At 43.0% G+C, this 25590-nt stretch overlaps 1 protein-coding gene across 7 annotated transcripts in view; it reads right to left on the bottom strand.

The window, feature by feature from the left end:
• The window catches only part of PAM (peptidylglycine alpha-amidating monooxygenase), a 269026-nt gene that overhangs the window by 75947 nt on the left and 167489 nt on the right, over positions 1 to 25590 (bottom strand). For all 7 annotated transcript variants that reach the window (XM_090038336.1, XM_090038338.1, XM_090038341.1 and 4 more), the window contains exons 7-8: positions 23295 to 23378; positions 158 to 206 (exon numbers count right to left, since the gene is read on the bottom strand). In XM_090038336.1, the coding sequence (XP_089894462.1) occupies positions 158 to 206; positions 23295 to 23378 (133 nt within the window). The remainder of the gene's footprint in view (positions 1 to 157; positions 207 to 23294; positions 23379 to 25590) is intronic.

The raw sequence follows: 25590 nt of genomic DNA, 5'->3' as shown, positions 1-25590 counted from the left end.
CAAAACTTGTGTTTAAGTGTTCACCTACTTCTCTGTAATTTCAGGTCCTCTGAAAAAAATAAAGACTTCTTCCAACTAGAATCTGTAAGAACACTCAACAGATACAGGTCCCTAGATCAAACTTGGATAAACTCCAAGAAACATCAAACATACTTACTTCTGATGTGTCAGATGTAAAGTTACGCCAGAACAATCCTTGTGGTTATCTGAACAAAACATGAAAGAGCATTTTATCTGTTAATAATTGAAAGTGGAGGAATTGTGATTTGAACAACAATTCAGTAAGTGGATGAAAAAAAGTTGTTAAAAATAATACTTTTTGATAGGAATATTACACTTAGTCTTATGCTTTAAGCTTGTTGAAATTACATTTACATCGTGGTCCTATACACTGTAAATATATAATATTTATTATTCAGAGAGGCAGAAACTCAAAAAATATATTGTTCACCTTAATTTTTAAAGCAAAAATATAGCTAAATTCTGCGGAGTAAACATTGTCAATGGTACCATTTATGTTTTAGCAGAGATTAAAAAAAGATAGAAATTCTGTTTGAGGAGAGCACATTTTTGACTAATTTATGACACAAATCAGTGAAAATAAATACATTTACAGAAGAGAAATGTCAACTTTTTATCCACTGACAGTGCATTTACTGACAGAATGGTTAGATTCCCTCATCATAAAATCAGCATCTGCATTCAGATATTGTACTTGAGGAAAATAGTTGTGTACAAGAAGTGCATAACCACTTACATTTTAGTTTGCCCAGAACCATTAACCTCTTACAATCACAAGCTACCCAATAAAACTTAACATTTTACCAACAAAGCTGCTTGCTTGATATCTAGTCAATTTCAAAACTTAAAAGTAGATCTAGATATTTTACCTGCTGCTTATTATTTATTTATTTAAATAACATTCAGGTAAACCATAAAGTGGACAATAGTGATAGGTGGACAATGAATCAGCATGAGTTTCATCATAACATTACTTTTCTGGAAAGTTGCATAGGCACAAAAAAGAAATGCTAGACGAGTGAAAAAATCTGCTAAAATATTCTTGCTGGGTTTTCATATCTTGCTCACTACAGTATCTGAATATTTTTTATGTCTTGAAATAACTTTTGGGGGAACCTGTATTTCTGAAGCAAACACATGAAATAGTAAATAATTGGCACTGCATCTTTAAAAACACAACAACAAAACAACTAAACCCTCCCCCTCTCCTTGATAAGCATAAGAGAAACAACAACTGAAGAGAGAGCTTCCTCATCTTATTTGCTGATAGGCATGATCAAAACTACATATTTACTGTAGGTGCATCAAGTGTGCAGAAAGCAGCATCTAATAAGGCTTAGAAGTAAGAAATGCGATGAAGCAGAAACAAAAGCAGCACAGTACTCAGATAATGACCCACAAAAAAAGGCAGTTCTTTTCAATGTAAATGAAATTCCCGCTCTACTACCCTGAAGAATACGGCCTCAGGTAGAAAGGATTCTGCAACTCGTTGCAGTTCCCTTACAGTGGGTTAGACATGGTTTCAGGAGAGCCTCCTAAACTCAGACGTCCACTTGAATTCAAATATATTTGCAGGTCTCCAAAACATACACAAATGAAATCTACAAAACTGATGCACCTGTCACCTTTAGCCCTTATTAGAAAACAGCCAAATACATGGTTTACAATGAAAATGAAGACTTCATCACACTGACACAGACAGACAGACAGGCACACACACACACACAACTATTGATTTGGCACTTAACTTCTCAAAGAAAAACTTTATTTAAGAAACATAATGTCTGTTGAGAATGGAAGAAACAAATCTGTTTCCAATGACAGTGTAAATAATATACTTATAACGAAATATATTACATAAAACATTTTAGTTGCATTTTATTTGGACAGAAATACAAAATCATGAATGAAAGCAAATCTTGTGTGTGTACTTTAAAGAATAATCTCACAAATATATTTTGAACTATTACATTTTTCAAAAAATTAGATGTTCAGTACCACGTCTGTTGGCACTGGATCTATGACCCAGATGCCTTGTTGTGAGGGGACCCAAAACCCTCAGATTAACCATGACTTTCCCAAATGTATTGATACACAGTGATAACAGAAAAGAATAATACAAGCAATTCTATAGCTACCAATCCTAGGGCTGTCATCAGAGTCAAGATACATCTGGCCAGGATGCAACCTACACTATGAGGTTCTCTCTTGAATGTCAGAGGTCGAGGTCATCTCACCCATCCCACTGGAGGTCACCCAGTGGGATGGATGAAATGGGCTGGTGGTAAGCCCTCTGGCCATGGTGCCTTGGGTTCCCCTCTCAGGGACCCCTCTTGGGGATGGGGGGACCCTTAGTTGCTCTAAAGCAAGGGTTTTCAACTTCTGGCAGAGCGGGGGTGGCAGTGGCAGCAGTGTAGGGTTGTGGATGGTGATGATGGCCACTGTATGCGAGTTCCTCACCTCCCCAGCTGACTGGGTGGTGCCTATGCAGTACACAGAAGGGAGCTGCTGCCCCCACCAGCCCTGCTTCCGGGAGGCAGCAGCACAGGGTGGTGGGTGGTGGCACTCCTTCCCTGCCTGCCTGCATGTACCCCCTAGCTCCTTTCCAAGTACCCCCAGGTTTACATGTACCCCTGGTTGACAACCCCTACTCTCCTTTTGTATTCTTTTCCTCGCCTGATGACTCTTCATCTGTTTTTATCGCCAATTGGTCTCTGTGGTTCTCATACTGTCCATATTCTGTCCTGTCAGCATACTCCTTTGTATCACAAGTTCATCACACACATACATCCTAATTTGGGCTTTTTGAACCTTCACCTAATTTGGTCTGTGCCCCCAGAACCGGAAAACTCAGGGTCTCACTTTTGGGCCTTGTGAGTTGGTGCCACTTTATCTCATGTTATGAAACAGTGTGATATATGCCCATAATTTCCCAGGTTATGTGTATATCCATTGGCTTTTTTGTGTTAGACACCCTGTCTGTCTTAAACTCTATGAAAACTGTGTGACTGTGTGGCCAGGCCTTTAGAAATCAATTAACCTTTGCTGCCATCCTAGACTATTGCTCTAATGCAAATCTTTATTATCTATAAGCCAATTCCAAAAAGGAAACCTTTAAATACCATGTTCTAGCCATCAATGCCTACCTAAAACACCTTTTGCTTTAATGCCATGTATTTTTATTTTTTAAAGTTTAGAATTCCCAGTAGACAGATACTACCCAGTTCAAAGGCACTAAAACCCAGTATGTTGCACTTTGATAACATTTAATCTTGAAAAAAAAAAGCTCTTGCCCATAACCAACTGAGAAGAGGGCAAGTTCTGAATGACGGTGTAGGAAACTCATTCAAATCAATGAGTTACTTTCAATACTGTAAATAGGGAAACTCTATAGAAAAAATGAATGTATATCCTTCAAAATTATGAGGACAGATCGCTTCATCACATAAGTCTTTTTTATTTACTCATTTTCTTCAATAATAAATTCCAACTGTTTTTCTCTGAAGATTTTAATATCTTAAAATGTTTGAAACTACATGGAAGGAAAGATTTGTTGTCAGTTCTCAAAGATCTCGGTTCACTTTAAATATTTAATGTTAGTGTGGGAAAAAGAGTGGGGGGAGGAAAGGGAGAGGGAAACTGAAAACTAGTGTAAATGAGTTAAAAAGTAATAGACAAACAGAAATTCAAGTAACACTGGCTAGAGAAAGGGACAGGAAAGAAAACAAGAAAGAAAAGTGATGAAGATATTTCATGCTAAAAACTGTGTTATATATTAATCAAAGATAACCAATGCAGTTTCCCAAAGGAAGTCAGGGATCAGAAAGCATGATAGACCAGATCCCTGGACAAAAGCAGAACTAAAGAAAAACAGGCACTTCTGGATTGAATGCATTTTTCCTCTAAGCCTCATTCTCTTCAACAAACTGCAAGTTCACTCACTATTTCATCAATTCTTTTGCCTTTTAAAGATTCAGATATTTGAGGTTGGAGTGGGCAGAAAGGGGGCAACTTGTCTATTTCCTTCTCCTTGTTTCAATTTATGCTAGGGAGACATTTTGAAGTTGTACAACACTAGCTGCACTGTCACAAATGTTGGCTTGTATAAGCAAGATTGAAAACATTTGCTTCCATAAAGGATGCTTTGGATATGGTTTTATAGTTATGGACAGTTTTCAAGCGTGATTAGCAACAGTGTGGATAATAATGTATTTTTAATCTTAATCTTTAATTTTAAAATCATCTTTCCAGTTTGTCACTCTGGTTACTCCTGCACTCTGGCTAGCTTTGCTCCTTTCATTTTTTATTTCAACTCTATAGCAAATCCACATTGCTCTAGGACAAATATATTATTAGCTTCTACTTGCCCTGTGGCAGAGAAAGAAAATGCAGTCATCCACTTCAGAAACAGGTTTCTTTCAAAGTTAATTCTCTATGCAAAGTTTCCAACAGAGATCAAACAAGAAGACTGTTCTAATCATTATGTTTCAAAAGGGCTTTTGGAATGCAGTATGTGGATAAGGAAATCTACTGCTATATTTTTTGCTTTGGTTGATTGCTTCTGTCAAGGCAAAAAATGGTGTATTTTAAGATGCAACACAGGCTTTGAATTTAAACATATTTGTTTTGTAATTTAAAGTGCTGATAATGTTAAACCTAAGGACTTGAACATTTCTAGTGGAGGAAATTTTTGAGAAATATCTACCACTAGAAACCTTTCTAAGGGGAAGGATCAGTACAGGAATTCAACCTTCAGCTGCTCCCTTTCCCTGGCTCTCCACACTCTCCTCACATGGGTGATCAGTTTGGGGAAGGCAAGGAGAGCAGCAGTTGTTCCAATCCTCCGAGCCCCAGTGGAACTGGAGTAGAACGGCAAAGCCCCTTGCTTGGTTTCCAGAACAGGTCCCCCCAGTCTAAGGACCCGGTGGGGAGTGGCTGGTCCTCCATGGCAGGGCAAAACAAAGCAAAGCAAAGCAAAGCAGTGGGGCAGAAGACACACAGTTTAAAAAGCCACACAGGAGAAGAATCACCCCTCCCCCACCACGCAGAACATTCAGGCTAGGGACAGACATTCAAAAGAGCCTGAATTGACTCAATCTTTGCAGGTTAATCTAACCAGCTTAGGTTGAACTAGTTTGGACTGCACAGACATCCAATCTAAACTGAAGAAATGAAGGCACATGCTTACAGTGGCTTAGGCTACAAGCCAGGGGGTGCTAAAGCAGCCCTCCTTTCCCTTCCACAGTGCTAAGCAGAGGGCTGGGGGTGGCATGGCATGGCTAGGTGCCAGCAGGACCTTCTGACTGGGCGGGGGCGGTAAACTCCCAACCTGCCTGTATTGTCCCAGGCTTTGCTTTGCTTGCTGCTCATGGGGTGGGAGTGTTGCCAGATCCCAGAACCTGCCCAACACTCTGAGGCAAAGGGGTGTATGTGTGCAGTGCATGCATCTTTTGATGATACTGAGCTTTTCAATGTTCCTCTCCCTGCTTCTTCATACTGTCTGCATCAAACCTACCAGGCAAGGGAGCCACCAGAGAGCTGAGCACTTAGCACCCCATCAAGAAAACAAAAGCCTCTCTCATTAGTTCAATTTCTTCTTAAAGGTCTTTTTAAACAGCTTTTTCCAAGGAAGAAAGGAAGGAAGGACATTACCAGCTGACCTGTTAATTAGCTCCAAAAAGCCCTAAGTGGATACTGTCCTGTCTGCCTTGGTTCTGTCTCCTTTTGTCCCAGTGAAATTGGAGACACATACACACACCTCTCAGCATTAGCTAGTATACCACATGCCAGCTGGGGTCCATGCTGTGGGAGATGGGAGGGAGGTTCCCTGCTTGACCAGCAAGCAGCAAGGAGGGGGTGGGAAAGGGGGAAGCCAGGCAGACCTTTCTGTGCCTGCAGTCTCTGCCAGAGGAGAATATAGGTGTGGGGCCAGCCCTGCTCTTTGGAGCGGACAGCACAGCTCAGGGCTGTAAAGCATCTGGGATGTTAAGGGACTCAGGTTTAACCTAAACCAGGAAGGGATCTGGGACAGACACTACACTACATAAACTGATTTGACCCAAATCAGTTACATTTGATACTACATTCTACCAGGTTTATAATAAACCAGTTTCAGCCATTTTGAAACTGGTTTATGTGCACTGAACTTATGTTCTGTTACAGGTTTAAACCAGTTTCTGATCACTTAAACTGGTTTATGTGTAATGTCCATCTTTAGCCTCAAAGACAAAGCCTGCAGCAGGAGGAACAGAGAGGCAAAACCCCCAGCCCATTCCCCAAACCAGGCAGTCCCTGGTCTGGGGAAGAGGCAAAGGGCATTGCTCTACTGCTCCCCTTCCCTCCCAGACCAGACTGGGAGAGAAGCATGGAAGTATTCATTCTTGCAAGAGAGTTTCTTTCTAGAGAAATTGATTATGTTTATTCCCAGAGAAACTGATTGAATGCTTGGTCACTACTAAGTTTCTACCAGGAGTGTGGCGATTCTCTTGGTAGAAACATAATGCCTCCATGTGGCTTAAGTGCTGTACCCCCAACATGTGCTCAATTGGGTAAAGAGAGCTTTTGTGTGCTGCGTTTTATATTTCACCCCAGATTTTCAAGAGAAACTTACTACTAAGTACTAGAGAAGGTGAGAAATTTTCAAATAGAAGGTGCAGCCTTCAGAAAATGTCAGTTCACTGAAACTAAAACACTCCATGATTATGTGTTTTGACAACATTTCCAGTGAAACCTGCCTGGTCTCCTGCCAGCTGATCTGCAAGCTGCCTTCCTGAGAGCTCAGCTCTGCAGGAGCTTGCTCTAAGAGGCTACCTTAGAGCAAGGGCTTCCAAGTTCCCCAGAAGCTTGCCTGGAAAACTGCCATGGAACAGGGGACCTCTGCCCTAGATATTATCTCTAGGAAATTATCTTGTAGGTATGCTGCCTACAAGTTAGGAGCTTGCAAGCAGTTGGCGTCCCAAACCCCAAGCTGCTACAAGGCAGACAATTTTTATGGGGTCCAAGCTCTGAAAAGGAATGTTTCACTTTGAAAAACACCAAAATATTCCCTTTGTTGGATTACTTTAGCGTTGGCACCTTGGGAAGCACATCAGCTGATGCTGGACATGATACTAGGAGTGGCAGAAATTGGGGTCTTGCTGTTCTAATTTGCTTCAATGTTATTCATAACAGGATCTGTGTTTCCATTTTTAGATATTTTAAGTCTCATTTACATTAGGTGCTCCATTAACGAAAGACTAACTTATGAAATAAGAGTCTTTGCCTTGCATCTGGAACACAGCAAGCACAAATCCTTTAGGATTTGTATTTTTGATCAAATGCTTTATATCCATTTCCTCTGTATCACATCAATGAATATTTTTTAGCCAAATAGTTATACTCTGAACAAAAATGAGAAAGCATACAAGGTACCTTCTTGCTCAACAGATCTCATCCCTACATGAATTCAGAGCAGCATGTTTTATACATAAAATTGCAATCCTGTTTTTATTATTTAAATTCCTCTTAGCTGTGCTGACTCAATATGGGTATGAAAATGTTAATTGGATTTTATTTCTTCATGTGAATTAACAGAAATGTCTACTTATTTCTAAATCAGTTACATCTACCCTAAGCAGCTTTGACAGTGAATGTGCATAGCTACTGACAAGAGAGTAATATGGGTTGCAGAACATTTTAAGTCATGGTGACATGTGGAAAGGAAAACTTGGATTGACTCTAGCCTGCAGACTGTTTTCAAGGTTGAGAGTTAAAAAACAATTGTTTTTTCCACTGGAACTGGAACAGACTTCACGTAGAAATCACTGATATGCAAAGTATGGAATTCCATGATGAACGTGACGTTACAATTACTTCCAAGTAGGATCACACAAAATCTTTACCATCAAAAACACATGACTGCATGTTTTGAGAACTCAGATGTGCGGAAAGTCTGCAAATGTGATGAAAGTTTCAACAAGTCAACCGTTACTGCGATGTGTCATGTGTGCATATCTTTGTATGAAGCTGGGAATTTCTCTCATTATACTTCTATCAAAAACCACACACAAGAAACAGTCAAATGTAACTTCTATAGTTTCCATGTTTTTAAGGGAAAAATAGCAGAAGACTCAAGTCACAGGCCCACTAACAAAACACATCTGTCCATGGTATTTATAAGGCTTCTACAATGCTGACTACACAAATTCCAACAACCTCTCACCCACCCCCCTATTAACAATCGAGACAAAGCAATGTTACAACAAATAAATTCACACATTATGGAGAACATAAAACATGCTGGAAGTGAAGGTATGGACAGCTGCAAAAAAGGAGGAATGTTGGATCTTCAGCTCCATGCAGCCAAATACTCCAACGGATCTCACCTCCAAAGCCATGGATCTTGGCATAGTCATAGGGAACATCAGTCCATCATACCTTACCCAATGCCCTCATACCAAACTGTCTGGTTAGTATTACTTCAGCTACTCTGTATACAGCCATGAAAGGGCATTACGTTGGCTGAGCAGCATGACACTTTGCTATACCTCTCCAGACACTTTTGACTTGGAAAAAATGTCAGCGATCCTTAAGTGTATCTTTCATACACATAAGTCCTTTTCCTTAAAATATGAATATGAGGCAAAATATATTTTGACAAATGGGGGAAGAGAAGTGGAGGCCATGTCATCCATATGTTCTTATCCTTCTGCAACAGCATCAAGGACAACAAAAAGTCCTTTTTCAGATATGTGGGGAGCCGGAGGAAAAGCAAGGGCAACATTGGACCCCTGCAAAACCAGATGCGGCAACTGACAACTGACACCCAGGAAAAAGCCAACCTATTAAACAGGTACTTTCCATCAGTCTTTCATCAGTCCCATGGGACGCCCATGCCTGCTATGGGACAGGGAGATCCGGATGATGGGGATTCCCCTACCCTCCATAAATGCTGACCTCATGAAGGAACACCTTGAGAAGCTGGATACCTTCAAGTCAGCTGGCCCTGACAAACTGCACCCCAGGGTACTCAAAGAGCTGGCGAGCGTCATAGCCCAGCCCCTGGCACGGATCTTTGAAAACTCCTGGCGCTCTGATGTAGTGCCTGAAGACTGGAAGAAGGCAAATGTGGTGCTGATCTTCAAGAAAGGGAGGAGAGTGGATCCAGCTAACTACAGGCCCATTAGCCTGACTTCTATCCTGGGGAAGACCTTAGAAAAGTTTATTAAGGAGGCCATCCTTGAGGGACTGGCCCAGGCTAACATTCTAAGGGACAGCCAGCATGGGTTTGCTGTGGGTAGGTCTTGTTTGACCAATCTCATTTCCTTCTATGACCAGGTGACCTATCACCTGGACAAGGGAGAAGAGATTGATGTCATATATCTTGACTTCAAAAAAGCTTTTGATGTGGTATCCCATGATCACCTCTTGGCCAAATTGGCCAGTTGTGGCCTTGGCTCCACCACGATCCGCTGGCTGGGAAACTGGCTCTGTGGTCGGACCCAGAGGGCTGTAATTGATGGCAGTCACGCATCGTGGTGCCCTGTGACCAGTGGGGTCCCTCACGGCTCTGTCCTGGGACCCATCCTGTTCAACATCTTCATTAATGAAGTGGACACTGGAGTCAGGAGTGGACTGGCCAAGTTCGCCGATGACACCAAACTTTGGGGCAAAGCATCCACGCCAGAAGACAGGCGGGTGATCCGGGCTGACCTGGACAAGCTCAGCAAATGGGCGGACGAGAACCTCATGGTGTTTAACACCGAAAAATGCAAGGTTCTCCACCTTGGGAGGAAAAACCTGCAGCATCCTTATAGGCTTGGCAGTGCTACGTTGGATACCACTACAGAAGAAAGAGACTTGGGGGTCATCATTGACCACAAGATGAACATGAGCCTGCAATGTGATGCTGCGGCTAGTAAAGCGACCAAAACGCTGGCTTGCATCCATAGATGCTTCTCGAGCAAATCCCTGGGACATCATTCTCCCCTTGTACTCGGCCTTGGTGAGGCCACAGCTGGAGTACTGCGTCCAGTTTTGGGCTCCACAATTCAAAAAGGATGTGGAGAAGCTTGAGAGAGTCCAGAGGAGAGCCACGCGCATGATCAGAGGTCAGGAAAACAGATCTTACGATGACAGGCTGAGAGCCATGGGACTCTTTAGCCTGGAAAAGCGTAGGCTCAGGGGTGCTCTGGTGGCCACCTATAAGTTTATCAGTGGTGACCACCAGGATCTGGGGGAACATTTGTTCACCAGAGTGCCCCAAGGGATGACGAGGTCGAACGGTCACAAACTCCTGCAAGACTGTTTCAGGCTGGACATAAGGAAGAATTTCTTTACTGTCTGAGCCCCCAAGGTCTGGAACAGTCTGCCAGCGGAGGTGGTTCAAGCACCTACATTGAACACCTTCAAGAGTAAATTGGATGCTTATCTTGCTGGGATCCTATGACCCCAGCTGACTTCCTGCCCTTTGGGCAGGGGGCTGGACTCGATGATCTCCCGAGGTCTCTTCCAGCCCTAATGTCTATGAAATCTATGAAACAGAAGGAAGCAGATGATAACAAGACCTTAATCTACTGAGTAAGGGGCTGATATGCAAAGGCACAAGTCAAATGGCAGTCAGGTGCTTGCGTTTTGTGCCTTTGAAATATTTTCCCAAAAGAGTCCGACCGAATTTGCATTTTAGTTTTCAGGCTTTTCAGACAATGGAACATGTAAAACATAAGGTGGAGGAGGGAACTTTCCATGCAGAAGAAAAATAAATATATTACATATAAAAATAACAGCTCTAAAGATGCATAACGCAACTCACTATAAAAATTAGCTATTTAAATGATTTAACACCCCATAATTAGCTAACAAGGTACATCTACAGCCATAATTTCCACATATGCATAGTTTAATGAACTCTAGAAAGACATTAAAATTGCTCCTAGTTATACCGTTTCTCTAGCTGGTATCAGTTATGTTTTCAGTCCCTCTCAAGCCCAGAAAGCTCATGATTTGTGAAGCTGGTTCCTAGCAGAGCCTCTCACAATAAGATCTCAGGTAGTGGCAGCTTTCTGCTGCGGCATCACAGCAGGAGCCTGCTGGGAGCAGAGTACAAATTTAATTCCCTTAGTATCTAGTACACCAGGGTAGCATGCCAACATCCATGACTGCCTCCCAAGCAGAGGCATAACTATACAGCTCTGCGCCATGGACAGCTGTACAACACCTGAGGCAGCGCCAGCTGCCATGATGCTGATCACCCACCATTAGGGTTGCAGCTATTTTTGTGTTCCCACAGCAGTGGCGCAGAGGGCTGCTGTCCCAGTTGCCTCTCCTTAGTTATGCTAATGCTCCCAAGTCCTCATTCTTTTTCTCCTCTTCCCTCATATTCCTTACACTACAAATCTCACACCTTCCAGAGTGCTCTCTTTTCCCATTTTATACTCTTAAGCACCCCCAAAATATTGGCACCAACTGACAGCTCTACCATTTCATATAAATGTTGTGTCTCTCTGCTTCACCCTTCATTATTTTTAACTGATTTAGCTTCTTTGAGGAGGATTAAAGAACAGACGTTACAGGTTTCTAAATCTGCCCTTTAAGGGAAAAAACAAAACAGGGAAGCAGAGGAACTAGTTTTATCTAATGTATTTTCATCAGATGAAGCTTGTTTCATCCCTTCCAAGGCCCCACTGGGTGCATCTACATGAGATGCTTTACTGTGCAGTAGCATAGTTTACTGTGCAGTAAGCATGCATGTCTACATGTGAGCACGCTTACTGTGCAGTAAGTGACACTACTTGCAAGTAGTTACTGCACAGTAATGCATGTGTAGACACAAACTGGGTGCAGATTTGCTGCCAGTCAGGCCTGCCACTAGGTGGTTAGCCTCAGGGCTTGGGGCTGGGAGCCTCTCCTAGCATCCTGTCCTACTGAGTTCACCAACTGCAGCTTCCACCAGCAGCTCAGGGAGCCTGGGCCAGTGCCCATCCCAACAGTTTTACAACCTCAGCCCCAGCAATGAGATGGAACCAGTGATGTCCTTCCCAGGAGGGGCCCCCGGCTGGGCACCCGTATACCACACCTCACCACACGAGGACACAGCCCGGAGCCTGCGATGTAAGCTGTTTGGGCCAGCTGACTTGAAGGTATCCAGCCTCTCAAGGTATTCCCTCACCCAAGCTCCCTGCGGGCACAGAACTGGAGCTGCTTGCAGCAGGGCCAGGACACCACCTGGACACCAGCTGCCAGAGGGAGAGCTGCCCATGGCGAGGAACCACTGGACACCTTCACCCCTGGGTGAGTCCCCCACCTGCTGGTTTTGCTGCAGTGTGTGCACCTGTGGGGGAATAGCCAGAGGCCAAGGTGCTAGCCACCTGTCCCCAGGCTCTGCCCCCTAGGTACCCCCACGACACAGCTCTCCACACCAGGATAGTACACAAAACACTTTGTAAATAGTTTGCACAGGAAACAGTGTGTTGTATTGCTGGTGGATGGGGTAGTTGGGGGCTCTGTTGTTGATGGGAGAAAGGGAGAGCTCTGTTTTTTGGGGAGGGAGGAAGAGGGGGGTCTGTTTGATGCAAGGGGAATAAAAACTATTTGATGCGAGGAGGCTACCATGTGGCGTACAGGAGGAGGTGGTCAGCCAGCACCTCTCGCACCCAGTGCCCTGGCCCCCAATGCTGGATGTATGGATCACCTAGCACCTCGGCAGCGGGGCCCAGGTGGTATCGCCACAGGTAGTGCTCCTGCTGCCAGGTGTCCTCTGTCTACCACACCTCCTCCTCCCAGGCCTTGTGAAAAAGCTTCTCCTGGGCCTCATAGATGTTATGCAGCAAGCAGGATGTGACCCAGGGGAGCTGACCTCAGTGAATGAAGCAGACAGTGACGGTGCATCAGTGGCCTTTGAGGTGGCTGAAGGCACATTGCACCATGGTGCGGGTCTAGCCCAGGCCCTGGCTGAAATGACCTGGCAGGTGTCCAGCTGACTAGTCTAGGGTCCCATGAGCCAGGGCAGAAGCAGGTAGGCAGGGTCCTCAATGAGGAGGAACGGGACCACCATAGCACCCAGCACCCCCACCGTGAAGTGGCCACTCTGCACCAGGGCTGGCAGGGTAGAATTGCACAACATGTGGGCATCCTGTGCCTGAAGGCCCCACGATGGCCTGGAGCACCATGAAGTAAAAGCCCCTCCAGCTATAGTAAGGCTGGCTGCCATCAGGTGGGCAGGTGTCAGAGATGTGGGTCCCATCCAGAGCTCTGATGCACTCAGGGAATCCCAGGGCACAGAACCCTGCCACCACCACCACAGGGTTGCGCACGTGGAGCACAGACAGCACCACACGCCTCCCGGATGGCTTCCCTGGCAGTGGCCCTGCCCATGCCCAAGAGATGGCCTACAAAGCAAAGGTTGGCATGTGTGGCCAGACTGAGCAGGGGGAAGGTCAGCCAAGGATTCATGAGGAAAGGTGGCCACATGGCAGTGCCCTGCCACTCTAGGTGTTGCCGGAGCTGCTCCAGGAGGACCCAGAAAGTGGCCCGGGTCCTCTGAAACACAGCCACTTCTGGTTGCCCCAGGTGTGCTGGACAATGTGCAGTTACCAGTCCTGGCTAACCCAGCAGGCCCAGAGGCAGCAGGGCTAGAGGCCCAGGAGGGCAAGGGCAGCCCCAGTGGTGGCACCTGGCAGCATGTTATCAGCATCTCTGCCCAGATCTGTATCTGGCCAGCCAGATGGGGTCCAGGTAACAGCTGAGTGGTGGAAGCCCTGGGATGGCACGTTGTGGCCAGACAGGCAGTCACTGCATGTTGGGAAGGCAGGAGGGCCCAGATGGCTGTGAGCCAGCTGGTGGTCAACATGGAGGGCCAGCAGGGCCACCACGTAGCCGACAGGAGCTTGGGGTGCTGGTTGTCACTATCAGGAGCAAGGCCCGGAGCAGCCACAACATGGGGAGGCAGAGGTGGTGAAGAGAGAGCTGCTGCATGATGCCCCTGTGCTGTGCCTGCTGCTCCTGCCCAGGAAGGGGTCTAGCCAGGGAGCAGAGAGTGGGGCTGGCTTTTCAAGAGGGATGTCAGCTGTTGACAGCTGGAGTGGGAGCCTGGAGCTCCCCCCAGTGGTGGCAGGGATCCATTGCAGGGCCACAGGAAGTGGCAGCAGTTTGGTGCTAGAAGCAGCAGATCTGCTGCCACGTCCCTGAACATGTCGATGTCTGCCCAGGAGCATTTACTCACAAGTAGTTTTCTTGCAAGTAAACTGATCTTGGATCAAATGCATGTGTAGATGCTCTCACTGAAAGTCAAATGCAACAGCCAGGTTATTAAATGCATATATCTACAGTCCAAAGGTAAAGTTGTTTGGGTACCTTAATTTTGTTTTTTTATACTTGAATAGTTTCATAGTCTTTTATGTTGAACTTCAATACTGAGTTGCCTGGGTTTTTATATAATAACCTTGTGATCTTCTGTCACCTGTGTATTAACCTTCCAAACTTAACTCCATCTTACCAGATTTTTTTTTGTTTGGGAACATAAGCAGTTAAAAAAAAATTAAAATTGGTAATCCTTTTCTAACATGGGGGTTGGTTTGAGATTTTTTTGGGGAGAGGGGTATATACAGATCTTAATTTATAGAGAATATTTGCTTTTTCCCACTGGATTTTAATTTTTAAGAGCTATGGCACTGGTACAGCATTCTGTAACTTAGTCCTGGGCAAAAAATGTCTACCTACATATGAATGCAATCTAGTATGTGCTATATTTGAAGGGGAAAACCATAATCAGCTTATGGTACTTTTATATACTTTGGGGGAATAAAATAGCTACCACATACTAATAATTACCATGTGCATAGATTAGAGATGTAAAATTTCTGGAAATTTTGAAGCCATGGAAAAAAACTGGTTTTAGGGAAAAACTGAAATTTTGGGTAAAATTGAAATATATGCAATACTTATTTTCTTAGCACCCTTTACAGATCTAAATTCACTTTGCTACTTTAATAACATAAAATGTATTATGTATAACTTGGTTTGCTCATAAAAGTATCTTGTTTGGTATATTTATTTAATTTAAAAGCATAGTTTATTCAGACAATAATTACAAATTTACTAATTGAATTTACTTTAAAATGCTTTTAATTTTTGTTACAAATGGAGCTTCAAGCTGCCGAATTCTAAGGAACCTAGCATCTCTTAGTTTTTGCCAGTTTATGAGAGGCGAACACTAAAGTTGAAAATAAAAGAAACTGTCAACACTACAGTAAAACAAAGAAAGTTATTATGTATTCTAGACTTAGTCTCCTCCAACGTCAAGCAGACATAGAAAACACTCATTTTTAGTAAAAGAGCTGGAAAAAAGGGAAAAAAAACAAGACTCATTGAATACAAATTTCACTACATGAAACTTTGTCTAATCAGTCTCATTTTCTGAGCTATCAATATCAGCAGTTTTTGCTGCTTCTGATCCTTCATTTTTATCATCTTCATGGACTTCTGAAAACTGAAGGTTTGCCCAGCTTGAGACAAGCTTCTCTATTCTTTCACACGTTAGTTTATTTTTTGATTTGGTGCGAGTATTTCCGAACATAGACCAGTTTCTTTCACGCTGCAGAAAATGGAGGAATCTGAAGCAGGCGAGAAGCAAGAGGAGTTAGAGGCTTTTGTTGTGCAAAGGCCAACTTGCCACAATGCTGCAGAAGGGATATGCTTGGCAGAGTCCCAGACTGCATTCCTGGATCAAATATCTGAAGACGTTCTGTATTCTGTAACATTTGAAAGTACCTTTCCAACAACAAGTCCTAAGTTTGTCGCTTGTTTTGTAATCCAGTCAAATGCTATCATCACTAACTTTTCTGCCTCTGAATCTTGGATCCAAAAGATTTGTCCAGTCCTTTGAGGTCTAGTCAGGAGGACAGGAGCAGATCCATCAACCTCTATATCAAAAGTCAACAATAGAGGAAGTCCACAAGCAAAGGCGGCACTGAATCCTTCTTCCTTCTCTAGTGCAAATGGCAGTGCCCCCTGGGGGCAGAAAAGTATCTTGATCTTGCATTTGAGAGTTGTACTCGGCGTACAGAAACTGTAATTTTATACTGCAGATAGTCTTCCGTAAAAGTCTTATTACATAGTTATTAGAAAACATTTTTGGGGAGTAAAGGGTAGCAGTATATGAATACCTTGTCTTAAACATTTTATTCATCATTCTAAAAGAAAATATTTCATAAGAATTTTTTTAATTTTTCAAAAAAATTCAATTTTCCAGAAAAAAAGAAAGAAGTCCTCAGATAAACAACTGAAAAAATGTTTTTTCCCTGAATTTTTCTGTTTTTTTCCAGGCGTCACATCTCTAGCATAGATGGGTACCACTTTCACAGCCAAATATTCGATATTCGCATATCCTGATTCTGAATCCCCAATGTGTTCCTGCTGCATTCGGTATAGAAGCAAGTACCAGGCTATGTGAGTACATTGTATCATTTCTCCTTCATTCTGAACTGAGACAATTGAACACGCTTTGTTAAAGGTGCAACAGTTACATTCTTAAAATTTGAAAATCCTTTTTTTATCCATGAAAGTCTTGGCACATACAATGTAAGTTTCTTCTGGATTCCGGTCTGAAGCACTACAATTTCTAAAGTTATTCAATAAACCTGCTTATAGAAAGCAATCAAAGTTTAGAGAGAATTATATCAGATCATATTTTTTCCTACACAAACTGGGGTTTTCACAAGCAAGATAAATTAGAAAGTTTCTCTGCTTACAGAAGAAAATTGGATTATTTTACATGTTAGAAATAAATGGTTAGAACAAAAAGTAAGCGAAGCATTGAAGTAAAACCAGATGGTATATTGCTACAGGTATTGCAATATTTTTCTCCTGCTTTAACATCATAAACAGTACATGGCAATTATTTCAATTATTAATAAAAGGGACAGATGTTCACGTTAAGAAGTGAAAGGCTTATAATCTGCCACTTACTATTTCTGCTACCTCTTTCTTCAGTCACTGTGGACTATGCTACCAGTCTGATTCTGCTTGTTACTCAACTATCATCTTTGACTCTGACCTGTCTAGGTCATCATGCCTAGGCTGTCTAAGGCACCCTCTAAATGTTATAGGTATTGAGCAATTAACTGGTTAATTATGCAATTACCTTGAGACGCTACACATGCAAAAGTAGCTACCACAATAAAAAGCTCCAACCAGTTATAAAATTAGACTTCAAAAATGTTTATTACTTTATAGCTGGCTGCTGTCAAGCTTTAATTTGCATGTGCAGTAGGTTCTGCTCAGGGCTGGGAGCCCAGTTAGCAGTGAGCTCTGAGCCACAGGGGTGCTATAAGCCCAACAACTCCTGGGAACACTTATCCCCAGCAGCTGCAGACTTTGGGCCCAGGCAGTACCTCACATGGTGCCTTCCACTGATCCCCCCACCATGGGAGTGCATGAAAACCCTGAGGTGGAAGGATTGCTGCAAGGGCTATCCTCCGTTCTGGGGATGACTGAAGCCTCCTCCCACCCCTGGGGATTCATGTACCCTTGGGGAGAGAGAGGGGAAAGGGAGGAAGGATTGCTGCAGTGGCTCAACACTTGTTTTTGCAAAGACCATGTTCCTCATTCATCACTTTGGCCAAGTCATCCTGATCCAAGTCCCTCTACTAGCTCCCCACCTCCACTATTTCACGTCGTTACTGTCAAAGACTCTTTTCTCATTTACTATCAAGATATCACTATTTCTATACTTAGATTGTAAAACTCTTAGAGGCAAGGGCTGTCTTTCGTTTTTTTGGGGTTTTTTTGTCTTGGATAATACAGTCCTGGTCCCTACCTTTAATTCCCAGGCTCCAGGGTTCTACAAATGATAAACAAATTATCAATTACAACATGACTTCATTACAATTTAGGATCACTGTATTATTTATCTTGTCATATGATTTTCTAATTGCAATGCTCTACCTTTTTATTATTTATCCTAATATGGGACTGAGTTCCACTCTAGCCAATGAAAAGTCTATTTATTTCAATCAGAATTGGACTAGGTTCATGGGAGATTTATCATACTATAGTCCTCAAACTTCTGAAACAGGAATAATGGATAAATGTCTGGGTGTTACTACAGTTAAAATATATTTACAGAACTTGTTTTCCTTGTTGTTTACAAGCTATAAATGTAACATGATAACCTCCATTGTCAGGATTCTTTCCAGGGTTAATTTATGAATTTTGAAGATAATTCAACTTTTTAAATTAAAATTACATAAACCTCTAAAGCTGTCTTTGGATTTTATTCCGGATGTACTTTGGAAAAGTTTATATCTGATGTTCTCCACAGGAAACTGATCATTTAAAATTATGTTGGTATTTTTCTTCCTATAAACTGAAAGACAGCTAAGGAAATATCACAGTAAATTAATCACGTGAAGGGAGAAGACTAAAGAAGAGAAGACTGAGCCTTAACAGATTCTTCTTAGAGTAATAGTTGGGGACAAAAGTAATAAGAACACACAAACTGTCACAGTGGGCAGACCAAAGATTCATCCAGCTCAGTATCCTATCCCTAGCAGTGGCAAATGCTTCAGAGAAAGAGTTAATGAAACAAAGTAGAAAGATTCATTCCCTAACAGACTTTCCCAGTCACCATGAGTAGGTTGCACCTCTCCTTCTGTATATCCTCTAATGGAGCTATCCTCCATAAATGCCTAATGCTTTTTTGAAACTGGTTACACTTTAGGCCTCCACAACATTCTCTGGCAAAGAAGAGATTGACTGGATCACAAATTAAATGCACTTGTGGTGGCTGTTTTATGGGCCTCAAAACAGAAGAGATACAAAACTCTAAGGGCCTGTCTACAAGGGAAAATAGGCCAAAACAGCTATTGTAGAATAGTTGTTCTGCATCACTACCCTCTGTGGACATACTCATTCCTCACTAATGGTACCTTTGTGTACTTTAACTTAGTGCACTTAGTGAAGACTACTCCAAGCCACAAAAGCTCAATTGGCAGGAAATAAGGTGGTCTACTCTGGGTGCTAGCATGAAATAGCTATTAAGTGTAAATTCAGGTCTTGGCTTATTTCACAATAGCTTGCTTACATAAGCAAAACCTTACTGACTATAACAACTATCAGATTCAGACCCTAATTAAATTTTCTTGAGTAAGTTCACACATACACACAATTAACCTCACTTGGTTATCATTCTCCAATCTTTTTAAAACACATATGCATACTTTATTAGTAGAAATTTCATGAAACTCACATATGTAAATTGTACTTAAGAGTGAAAAGGAACCCTCAACATCCCCAAGCAATAACAAAGAGCATGCTCTCTCTCCTAATTTATTTTCTTTGGAGGGGAGGGTTGTAATTATAATTATAACTTATTTAGGCAAGCAAAAAATCTCAAGGGTTTTTCTACTAACTCACCTGTACTGTCCAATATAGAAAGAGATTATTTCTCAGCACAGATAGCAGTGCCCATGGTTGTACTAGACCAGGGGTTTTCAAACCTTGTTTAGTTTAAGTACCCCTGGCGGCCAAACACCAAGTGGTGGGGAGTTAAGGCGCAGCTGAAGGCTGACCAGGAGAGGGGAGTTAGCAGGCAGCCAAACGCTGAGTGGGGGGGGTTTAGCACACAGCCGAACGTCAAGCAGTGGTGGACATGGAGCAGGGAGGACATGGAGCAGGCAGGCGGGGACAGTGCCTGGGTGGGCAGGGACGGAGCACTTCTGCATCCCAGAAGCAGGGCAGGAGCAAGGTGGGGAAGCTCATTGGGGTGGGGTGAAGGCAGCAGCGCCCCTCTGTGGGGCAGGGAAGCTCACCGGGCTGATGTGTGATGGTGACAGCCATTGTGTGCAAGCTTCCCTGCCCTGTAAAGGGGCACCATTGCCCTCACCCTGCCCCTGCTCCTAGGAGTCTGCAGCACTCTGTCCCTGCCCACCCTTGCATACCCCCTAGGACCAGTCCAAGTACCCCTGGGGTACATGTACCCCCAGCTGACAACCCCTGTATTAGACAATAAAAAAAAACCTACCTCCATTCCCAATTATTATTAGTCATATTACAATGCATCCTGATATAACTATATAAACTTACATTATAAAGCAGGGGTGGGCAAAATACGGCATGCAGGTCTCATCCAGCCCGCTAAGCCATTCTATCTGGCTTGCGGGGCCCCTAAAAAAATTTAGAATATTAGTATGTATTTAGCTGTCCTTGGTTCCTGTCAAAGATGACAGGAGCCAGGGGCAGTAGGGCCCAGAGGAAGCCTGCACAGCCCCGTCCCTAGCCCCAGCTGGAAGCCCCAGAAGGGGCTTCTGGCCTGGGACCCTGCGACTCCTCACCTGCACTGGCATGTGAAACTCAGGTGGGGTCAGGGGCGGCAGAGGAGGTAGGGAACAAACTAGTGCTGAGCGTGGGGGAAAAGCAGCCCCTCCACCACACTGTGACCCACGCACCCATGGTGCAAGGTTTGGGCGGGCAGCAGCAGAAAATACTGCCTGGCGTGGCAAGCAGGGGGGGCTGCAGCTGCTCCTGCTGCGGCACAGCTCTGACGGGTAAGCCTGGAGCTGGCATGGGGCCCAGGCTGGCAGCAGGGGTGGGTAACAAGCTAGCCCTGAGCACAGGGAAAAGCAGCCCCTCCCTCACCCCATGGCTGGCACCCTGAGCTCCAGCTGCTCGCAGCCTGTGGGGGGCTGCCTGTGCCTGCTCAAGACAGCCCTGTGCAGGCTGTGAGCAGCTGCAGTAGGGAGTGTGGGCCGCAGGGCAGGGAAGGAGTTGCTTTTCCCCCACACTTAGCACCAGCTCATTCCCTGCCGGCGAGCATAGGGTCGGGGCTGCGCACTGCCCCCAGCCTGGATCGTGGGGCTGAGGGTGGCACTGGGAGTGAGCGGGTGCGGGAGCCAGCAGGAGCGTGAGGCCCACACCAATGTCCCAGGAACCAGCGCCAGTGGGGTCCAGAGCAAGGAGGCATACAGGGTCCAGGCCAGTAGGGGCTCTATGGAGCAGGGCCAGCTCCCCCCCTCCCTGCTGGTGCAGCCCAGCCTGGCTCCACAGACCCCTGCCAGCTTGTGCCCCACTGGCGCTGGCCCTGAGACATTGGTCCAAAGATATTGAGACATTGGTCTCAAGATGGTGACCAGGGGGTAGGGTACCTGTCAAGGAGTGGGGCTACCCACGCAGCCCTCGACAGCTTGCCAAAACTGGGTAAGTGGCCCTCCACCCAAAATAATTGCCCACCTCTGTTATAAAGGAATTTGCAATAAAAAGTTGTTAAATCATCTCATACATATCCCCAGTTAATGCAGGATTGCTTTCTATGGTATAGTTAGAAGTAGTCTATAAAGCATTAGAAACTGAAGTGAAAGATTTCTATTATCAAGACTTCTTTTTTGTAACTCAATGTAACTCACTTTAAAAGGGGACTTTTTCCTGCTATAAAAAGCTGTTTTTTAAATCTCAAAATCCCAATTTCAACCCTTTATGCTACTGCCTGCAATTCATCTGATTTTTTCTGTTATATCCAAGACTTACAATTCCCACTTTGTCCTTCCACTTTTACCTAGGTTTATGATCTAGACTGTAATATACCATAATCAAAGCCAAGAAAATGATGACAAACTGTAGTTTTGTTTGTTTGTGGATAAGAAAGGCCCCAAAGCTAATGAAGGATCCTATAACTGCAAATGGTCCACAAGGACAATAAATCAATCAATAAATAAATCAGAGTCTAGAAAGCATCAGAATAAGGCTCTTTTACTTTAAAGAACACAATCATTTATTAGTTTCTACCCTACTTCTGATTTCATCTTCAACTTGTCCGAAAAGCAAATCAGTGAGGGATTTATAATCATGGAATTCAAATATTCATTGACACAAGTGAATAAACTAGGCATGCTTGAAATTATTCAGTATTTTCTGATATCCTAAAATATAAATGTGAAACCATGACTTCAATTTTTTTTTTTTTTTTTTTTAAGACTGTGATAAAGTGGCGGTTGGAAGGAGAGGTTGTTTCCTCCTCCCCCCTGCCACGAACATGAAATTAGTGAATACACTGAGCACTGTTTCCACACTTGGAGAGGACAGGCAGGGAGTACTGAACTCCCCAACATGACAACACTAATTTACTTCTAATATATTGGTATGCTTCCATCATACTGGTATCATTTAAGTAATTTCTGTCAGCTTCTGTACTCAACCCAGTGCTTTCTGTGTTAATTTTAAGGCAGGAAACAAAACAACACTGAGATGTCTATAAACTATAAGTATATATAGATAACACTATTACATATTTGGGTACACACACATTCTAAAATATTTAATAAGTAAGTTTCCATTTTACATCAAATGGAAAAATAATTATCATTACTATATAGCTGAAATATGCCATGTAAGATTTTAAAATAATGCGAAAAACCCATGGATACTGAATTCAGCAAACCTGAATTCTGAATCATAGGCAAATAGCACTTTTCAAAGAGTCAACAGTTTATCCTCCAGACATAACAACCAACTGACTTTTAGGATCTTAACATTATTACTCTTAATCACATGTAACTGCTTTTAAGTTATAAAAATGATTAATATTTGAGGATCTCACTGTATTCATGCCTCCTATAAACTAGAGTTTCATATTGTTTGGATGGTTGCATGTCAAATGCAACCTGTGATTTGGATTACAGTTGAACTGGTGACCAAGAGATCAACCCTTTTTCTTTTTTCCCCTCCTCCCCCCCCACCATTCATCAAAATGTGTGAAAAACTTGCTATGTGCAAAGTGGACATTTGATTCTCAAGAAACTAATTCACAAAAATACAAGTAACAGATGTTCACTTGCTTGCTGACAAAAATAAGAGTAGAAAAAAGGATAAAAACCCTGTTGTATGAAGAAAAATGGGGTAGTGCTGTTTGTATTTTATTACTCTGAAAATACTTGAGACACAATTATCTACTATTCATTTCTCTGAATATAAAAAGATTTAATCAGCTGTCATATAAACAAGGGTCAAAAAGTGTAAACCATTACAACATATTTTTAATAAATGACTCATCAATACAAAATAATCTTGATTTGCAGATAGAGCATTATCCCATTATTAACTGTTTTACACTAAAATACTATTTTTTCTTCAGATAAAAGAAGTTCCAGTTAAACTATTCTCGTCTCTGGGGTAGAATAAAATGCATGGCTATGACTGCCTTTAGGGACACAAGGTATTGTTTTTAATACTAGTTCTAGTTATTTCAATTACTTCTAGTCAGAAGTAATTCAAAATAATTTCAAGGCTAGGATTGCCAACATACATACCTCTGAATGCACTGATATCTCCATAATGTACTTGGAGCACGAAATATTTGCTACCTGTTTTTCCTCCAACTTTGAATCCAACACCTTAACAGAAAGAAGATGCATTAAAACCTTAAAAGTGGTAAATGAAAAGATAAAGCAGTTCATTATCGTTAAAACAATCAACACAGTGTAAGAATATTCTTCAACATTTTCAGTGGAGACAGTTTTATTTTGAGATATCTGTTAAGAAAGTGCTGATCATGGAAGCTACAAAATAAACACATAAATAATACATAGTTTTTGAAGTGTACCCAAACATAAAAAGACTGAAAAGTATCATGTGCTAAGTCACAGCAAAGGTTTTTTTAAAAAGTTGCTGTCCACACTTAAGCATTATGTCTTAACATGTCCTGTATGAAATTACATTTTCATGACAGGGAAAATGCAATACTTTTTAAGGAAAAGCGATGCAGATAAATGATCAATAAATAAAAGGGAGGAATTAAAAAAACCGAACACAGATTACACACCATGACTACTATGGTAAAGGCGCTTTCTACACCTGGCTAACAATGAAAATACTTGGAGAGAAGCAGAAAAGAAACTTACTCTTGCCTATTAAGCCAGTGTATCCTTCTAGATCAAGGGTATAGCTCACAGAATTTGGTCATCAGGCCCATGAGGCTCCTGGAGGGGCTGGAATTCAGGGGCAGGGGCCTCCATTGAAATCTAAGATACCAGACCCCATTAGAGACGTGTGTCAGCAGGTGGGGTGGGGAGTGACTATCGCACACATCCTGCAGTCCCTGCCACTGCTCACCCCACTGCTGCCACTGCATCCATATACAGCTCCTGAGGAGCCCTGAGGTCTGAATCTCACCCAGGTAGGCCAGGGTGTTTGACATCCCTGCTCTAGATTAACAATTGCCAGTGGCAAAGCCTCTCTGTAAAATGGACTGCTGCATCTCTATGCTTACTTGAGCCTTCAAATAAGAGGAATTAAAAATACCGCAAGGAAGGAAAGGAGACTGGTAACTCATTAACACATCTGCAGTTAGAAGTGGTTTAGAGATAGTGACAAATGACCAGGGGAGGTTTGGCTTTAAAAGTAAATATCTTGGTTTGCTGGACTTACAGCTTTGGTGAATCATTCACTGTTTTTTTTTAAGAGCAAGTGCACTGAAAACTCAAGCAACATCTATACTGATTAACATGAAAAATGGTTTTCAGGCAAGCTAGTCTTGTTTTTTGTACTGATCTTTGCTATAGGAAACATTGTTGGAAAAGGCAAAAAGGTGTCAAGGAGACTGCTATAAAAGATTCTCTTGCTCAGGGGTGTCAAATGTATGGCCCATGGACTGGATCCAGCCCACAGGGCCTGTATTCAGCCTGGCAGGCTACCAGGGGCTGCCAGAATTTGGGTGGTGTGGCCTGCGACTGAGTGTGGGTCCTGCGGCCCCATTGGCCATGGCTAATAGCAGTGAGTTTGGGTCACCACTGCAGCTGCCCACAAACCCTCCTTACACCCAAGGCCCTGAACTCTGTTGGATCCCCATCCTCAGATCTACTGCTGTCCCCAGACCCATACTGGACATCTGACCTGGGAAACCTTGCAAACAAACCCCTTGCTGTTTCCAGGCCCAGTGTCACTGGCACAGTGGCTAGTCCCATGCCCTGGCCTGGATCCAGCCTGTATGTAGCCCTATGGGTTGGATCTGATCCAGGTACCGGGGGGGAGTTGATGCCCCTACTCAAACAGAACTTTCCCTTTATAGAGAATAAGGCATTTCCAGTACATTCCACTGATGGCAAGGCACCAAAAGTATCTGCCCTCCTGTAATTCAATACAGAACAGAGTGAGCCACTGAAAAACTTGATTTTCCCCCATGTTTTAATAAAGATTTCTGCACATCCTCTAAACATATAAACTTCTCTCTCATTGCTTTACTTTCTCCATTACCTAAACAAATGGTGGGTTATTCTGTAATGGAGTTGCATTTACAAAGTTCCCAACTCCTTTCTCAATTTCTTTTGTTAACTACTGAGCTCTGCTTCCAGATTTTACTTTCCCAAGTTAAACTTCCCATTTGAAAAAGTATTTAGCAAAACCTCCAACTTGTGCTTCTCCTCCTAAATGAAAAGAGATTTTGCTAGCTTTTACAGTTTAGATAGTGCTATAAATGCACCTGTTTTCTCAAGCATATTCTGGGAGATTAAGGTGTATAGTTGAGCAGGAATGACACAGTTGGTGGGAGGAAAAAGTGAATCCATAAGGGCAGCTATGGGAGAAGCTGTTGTTTTTCTGTAGGCTTTT

Source organism: Crocodylus siamensis, chromosome 3 (genome assembly GCF_052110815.1).
Source record: "Crocodylus siamensis isolate JL-2025a chromosome 3, ASM5211081v1, whole genome shotgun sequence".
NCBI classification, from domain to species: Eukaryota; Metazoa; Chordata; order Crocodylia; family Crocodylidae; genus Crocodylus; species Crocodylus siamensis.
This window is presented reverse-complemented; position numbering and strand designations above follow the sequence as displayed.